This window comes from Enhydra lutris, unplaced genomic scaffold (assembly GCF_002288905.1).
Source record: "Enhydra lutris kenyoni isolate GAN:26980312 unplaced genomic scaffold, ASM228890v2 scaffoldscaffold68, whole genome shotgun sequence".
Taxonomy (NCBI): Eukaryota; Metazoa; Chordata; class Mammalia; order Carnivora; family Mustelidae; genus Enhydra; species Enhydra lutris.
Genome location: NW_019154152.1, coordinates 9,352,434 through 9,358,535, shown reverse-complemented (window position 1 = coordinate 9,358,535; position 6,102 = coordinate 9,352,434). Strand labels below are relative to the sequence as shown.

Here is a 6,102-nt window from a genome sequence, read left to right as displayed (position 1 = left end):
AAAAATCAAAACAAAGGCAAAAGTCACCACATTTGACTTTTTGAGTATAAAATACAAAGCCTATAACATAGAATTTGGTATATCATAACACTGGCTGAGAGAATAATGGCCTATTAAATAATTGGTTCCACTGGTAATGCATTTGAAAACCTATATTTACATCAATACACAACTTAAAAATTCTGAACTCACATCATGAATGGGACACCAACAAAACAAGCTGAACAATGGTATATAATACAATGGAAAATGAAGCCATAACAGCAGAGGTAAAAGTGGTATGAAGCTGTACTGCCCCACTGTTATTTGCCAGTAATTTAAAATGCCTTTATTCAATTTGCTCATCTGCAAAACTCAATGATTATGATTTATCTTATGGATTTGCTCTGAAGATTAATAACAAGAATCACTGTCATGGCAATGTTTCCATTACATAAATTTATTCCAGGCATAAAATAGGCATCTGGTAAGTATAAACTAAGTATTATATTTATGGTGATGATGATGATGATGATGATGATTACTAACACTGAGGTGGTTTTTGTATTATTAGAAGTAAAGATATAAATATCAAAGGCAAACTTTTGTCGGTTTGGGGAAAACACTTCTACAATCATATAGCGTGTGTGCTTATAGCAGCTTTATTCAAAATCAAAACTGTAAAACACTAAAATGTCCATCAAATGAACACACAGTTTACTCTATGTGATACCATGGAATAAGATTCAACCATTAAAAATAAATCACATATAGGCAAAAACAAGAATGTATCTCAAGATCATTATTGCAAGAGAAAGAACCCAGACATAGAGATTAAATTGTTTATAATTTGATATATAGGACCTGCTCTTAAACGGAAAACTGAATGAGAAAGCAATTTAGTGATTTCTAGAACCTGGGGTTGTGGGAGAAGACTAACCCCAAAGAGGTAAAAGGGCACTTTTGGGAGTGACGGAAATATTCCATTCTTGATTATGGTGGTGACTACATGACTATACATGTTTTTCAGAGCTCATCAAACTGCACATGCACATCTAAGCTGAGAAAATTACTATTTGTAAGTATACCTCAAAAACAGTTACCATAATTATATTACAGAGATTATTGTAGCAATAATACTGTACAATATTATTGTAGCAATAATATTTTGAGGAAACACACATACCAACAGGGTCTAAATATGTACACTGTGTTACCATCCAAGATTTACTTTAGTGATCTGTTTTTAGTCAAGAGATATTTTTATGATGATTGCATAACCATTTAATAAACTTCATGTTAAAAAGTACAGAAAGAAAATAAGAAAGGAAGAAGTGTCACATGGTTGGAAACTAAAGCAAGGAATATATCCAAATCCCATCACTTTATACCTCCTCAAAATTTGACTTATTATTTAACCTTGATGTGTTTTAAACTATCTATATATGTAACAAAAATAATACCTACATGGAGTCTTGCTGGGGAGATAAATTAGAAACATACTGAGAAGTACCTGGATGGCTCAGTTGTTTAAGCATCTGACTCTTGATTTCAGCTCAGTTCATGATCACAGGGTCATGAGATTAAGCCCTGTGTTGGGCCCTTCACTGTGTATGGAGCCTGCCTGAGATTCTTTCTCTCCTTCTGCCCCTCCCTGCTCTCTCTCTCTAAAATAATTAATTGATTATTTTTTCAAAAAATAAACATTTATATTACTTGGCCATAGTAACATTTTATGCTTTCTCTCTCTTCTTCTTTTTTTGTTTTTTAAACTGGAGCAGGAAATTTAAATGAGATTAGGAAATATTTTGCTATTTGCATTATTTGGATAAACAAACTAATCACAAAAGTCTATTTCATTCTACCCTGGCAATTACTGCTTGTCAATATCTTTAGTTCAATTACTCCTCATAGGAAGGGAGTAGGGAAAGATTGAGTGGCTGGTGAGTAACTTGGTATCAAGATTAGTTTTTCGTTGTTTGTCTCACTACTTTTTAAATGGCCCAAAGAGTCAATTTCTTCATGATATTTACTTCATTACATGACCATGTGGATAAAGTGGTTAGCAGGGAGAATGGCTGAATAAACAAGAATGCTACCTACCTAAGGTAGTAGAAATGGACTAAGATCATTGCTGACACTTAAATAATTAATTAAAGGATTTTAATCAGTAAAATTTATCTTTTCCTTTACAAGTAGATCCCAAAGTACCTTCACTCAGCTGAACATGGTAAGATATATATTTTAATAGTGAATGTGCCTTATACATTAATAGGATTCTCAGCCCATTATATATGTATTTTCTGATTTATAAAATTGATCACAGTATAACCTATATCAGTTTCACTGACTTATGGTTGTGGGGAAAAATGGAGAGGGAGTAACATGACAAACATACAAATAAAAGTCATTAAATATATTTATAACTATTTACTGACTCTTACCCTTTTAAACTCCACTTGTTGACTTTTAAAAACATTCACATTTGATCTCAAGACTTACATTCTTTTCAGATAAAACAATCTCTGGACTCTCCTTCGTATTTGTTGGGTCTTGATACTATAAATAATGGGGTTCATCAAGGGTGGGAAAAGGATATAGATGTTGCCCATGAGGACATGAACCAATGGTGAGAGGTGTTTTCCAAAGCGGTGCACCATAGTCAGACCAATGATGGGGATATAGAAAACTGAAACAGCGCAGATGTGAGATACACAGGTCTGCAAGGACTTGATTCTCTCCTCCCGTGATGCAATAGCTAAGACTGCATACAAGATCATGATATAGGAGATAAGTATGAGCACTGCATCCAACAATAGGTTGCTGATTACCAGGGCTAGACCATAAATGCTGTTGAAGCGGATGTCTGAACAGGCCATTCTAATTAAGTCTTGGTGCAAGCAGAAAGAGTGAGAAAGGATGTGGGGGCGGCAATAATTTAAGAACTTTAGGCGAATGATGACTGGAGGTATGAGTAAAGAACTCCTGCATAAGATTGCCACCGCAATTTTCATGATTTTGTCATTAGTTAGGATGGAAGAGTAGCGTAGTGGGTTGCAAATGGCAATGTATCGGTCAAAAGCCATAGCAAGGAGGACAGAGGACTCCACGAAGGACAGACCATGGATAAAGTAGGACTGGGCAATGCAGGAATCCAGGCTGATCTCACGAATGATCCCCCACAGGACCCCCAGCACTGTGTACATAGTGGACAGTCCCATGCACAGGTCCGTGAGGCCCAGCATGGCAAGGAGGTAAAACATGGGCTGGTGTAGGCTTGGCTCAGTCCGGATCACATGCAGCACCATGCAGTTTCCCAGGAAGACCATAGCATAAATGGAGGAGAAAGGAATGGAGATCCAGAGATAGTGAACTTCAAGGCCAGGAAAACCAGTAAGAATAAATCTGGAACTACTGACATTCAAGATAGAGATGGGAGACATTAGTAGATGATTGAAAATATTCCTAGAGAGATGTTACAAGTTAGATCAGTTTACGCTCATCTAATTTCTAGTAACATTTATCAGCTTTTGAGAAGAAAATAAAATATAAAACAGTTTCCTTAAGTGTCATAAACTTAGAAAAACAGAGACCTGCTTCTGTACTCTTTAAGGTAAAAATCCATTGTCTAGACAGAGATTTTCCAGGACCAGTGACTACGTATGCCAAGAAACTAGGGGGGTTTTATGCAAAAACAATGATCCTAATGGGATTTGGATTTGGGTCTGGACTTCTGGGAGTCTCTGTTCATTCCGCAAAGAAGATAACAGCCACGGCTGTTATTATCCTCAGTAAAATGTGGAATGCATTGCTAATATTTCTCTTGGGTACCACAAATGTTTCTGTCACTATTCCCAAGGGGCTATAAGACCCCCGAGGAAACAAACTGATTAAAGTAAACTAACTTTGTGCTCGCTTCGGCAGCACATATACTAAAATTGGAACGATACAGAGAAGATTAGCATGGCCCCTGCGCAAGGATGACACGTAAAGTAAACTAACTTTGCAGAACATTACAATTTAGTTGAGAGAATCCTAACAAACTAAGAGGAATCAGAACTTTTTTTTTTTTACATATTCCACATTGTTTAGCCCCTCTCTAAATCATTTACCCTTTTTAGTTGTAATTCACTATATTTTTCTTTATTTTTATGTACCTCATTATTCTTCATGAGATTCCTCCTTTTTCTGATCCTCTGTGTTTTTATCCCCTTTATCTTTCTATATAACATAAATGACATTTTAAACTATAAAGTACCAAACCAAGACTTCAGCTCAGGTGATAGCTGGAAAGAGAATGGCTAACTCATATGGTACGTATTTATTTAACTTTCTAAAATACTTGCCAATGTGTTTCCAAGGCAAGTTACCATTTGACATTCAGGCCAGCAGTGTATGAGAATTACAGTTCCTCCACATCTAGGCCAATACCTTGTATGGTCAGAGTTTTTTGTTTTCTTTTGTTTTGCTATATTAATAGATGTATAGTGATATATCACTGTGGTATTAATTTGTCTTTCCCTTATGATTCTTTTGCATCTTTTCACATGCTTATTTGTTATATATACACGTCTTGGTGAAGTGCTTATTCAAATAATTTTTCCTTTTGTGATGAAGTTCTTTTCTTATTGAGTTTGTAGAGTTTTTTACACATTTGAATTACAAAACCCTTAGCAGACACTTGATTTGCAAATAGTTCTTTTCAGATCCTTTATTTCTCTTACCAGTGACTTTTGCAAAGCAATTGCTTTCATGTTGACAAACTCTAATTTATATATTTTTTCTTTGAAGGTATATGCTATGTTATATCTACAAACTCAGTGTCAAATCCAGGGTCACAAGTCTTCCTTTTCTCCTAGAAGTGTTACACTTTACCTTTAGTTCTATAATCCATTTTGAATTGGTTTCTGTAAATGGTATCAAGTTTGTTTCTGTCTTCCAGCACTTTCATTCTGAAAAAGGCTACACTTTCTCAATTGGTTTGTCTTTGAACTTTGGCCAAAAATCATTTGAATGCATTTATGTGGTGTATCTGACCTCTCTATTCTGGTATTAATCTATGTCTTCCTTCTTCTACCACCCCACACTACCTTGATTATTGTGGCTTTATAAGAAAAGTCTTAAAATCCAGCAAGGTTCTCTAAATTTGTTCTGGCTACCACCGTTCCTTTGCGCATACATATAAATATTGGGATACATTTGTAAATATGTGCGTAAAACTTGTGGAGAAGTTGATTGGGATTGTGTTGAACTAGAAAATAAAACTGGGGAAAATTAGCATGTCTTCCAATCCATGAATATGGAATATATTTAAATCGCTCTATTCTTTGATCTTTCCATTACTATTACGTAGTTTTCATTCTAGCATTTTGAACATTATTTTTAGATTTAATGTCAAATATTTTATTTTGGGGATGCAATTATAATGGAATTTTTTTTAAGTTTCAGAATTAAATTGTTATGTTTCTGGTTTCTGTTCTGACATGTAAAGGCCTCAGAAGTTACCATTCCCGTTTTTATAGCAACAATAATAAAACTAAACAAACTGAAAATCATTCTTCTCTCAAACCCATCAGAGAACTGAAGTTACAGGGCAAACCACAATCTAGAAGTGCAAAGAGAAAGGTGAATAAAAAGAATGACAAAAGAAGCTGAGGGAACTATAAATGCTTATATAAAATAAAATACTTAATCAGCACTGTTGATGAAGTTCAGGGTGCTCAGTATGGGTTAACATGAAAGGGAGAGGGTTCTGCAGACTCTAATAACATGGCAGTATACTTTTATGAACTTTACTTCGAAGAACCCACAAAGTTCTTCCAGTGAAAAGCCAAGAAAAAAAATCATCTTGTGTCTGTAGCAGGGGGAGGGTGCAATTAGCCATTTTGAAACACATCCAGTGCGGTGTCCCTGAGAAAGGCTTACTTTCCAGTAGAAGAGACTTTGCCAGTGTCTATCTCAGGCAGAAGGGGAAAAGGGAATTATCCAGCTCCGGCTCTCTGTAGCCTTCCTGTCTCACCCAAAAGGGAGGGAAAAGCAAATTAACACAAGTAAATATCACAGCCTAAAGACTCAGGCCCACCAAAAGACAGACTTGCCATTAGGTAAAAGAATGTTTTTCCT

The 6,102-nt window shown here is 35.5% G+C and overlaps 1 protein-coding gene across 1 annotated transcript; it reads right to left on the bottom strand.

Moving 5' to 3' along the window:
* Nucleotides 1–2,477: 2,477 nt before the first annotated feature.
* On the bottom strand, nucleotides 2,478–3,422 carry LOC111159637 (olfactory receptor 51V1-like). Its single transcript, XM_022522187.1, has one exon. It carries the CDS (start codon nucleotides 3,420–3,422, stop codon nucleotides 2,478–2,480), a length of 945 nt encoding a protein of 314 aa, XP_022377895.1.
* Nucleotides 3,423–6,102: the final 2,680 nt, after the last annotated feature.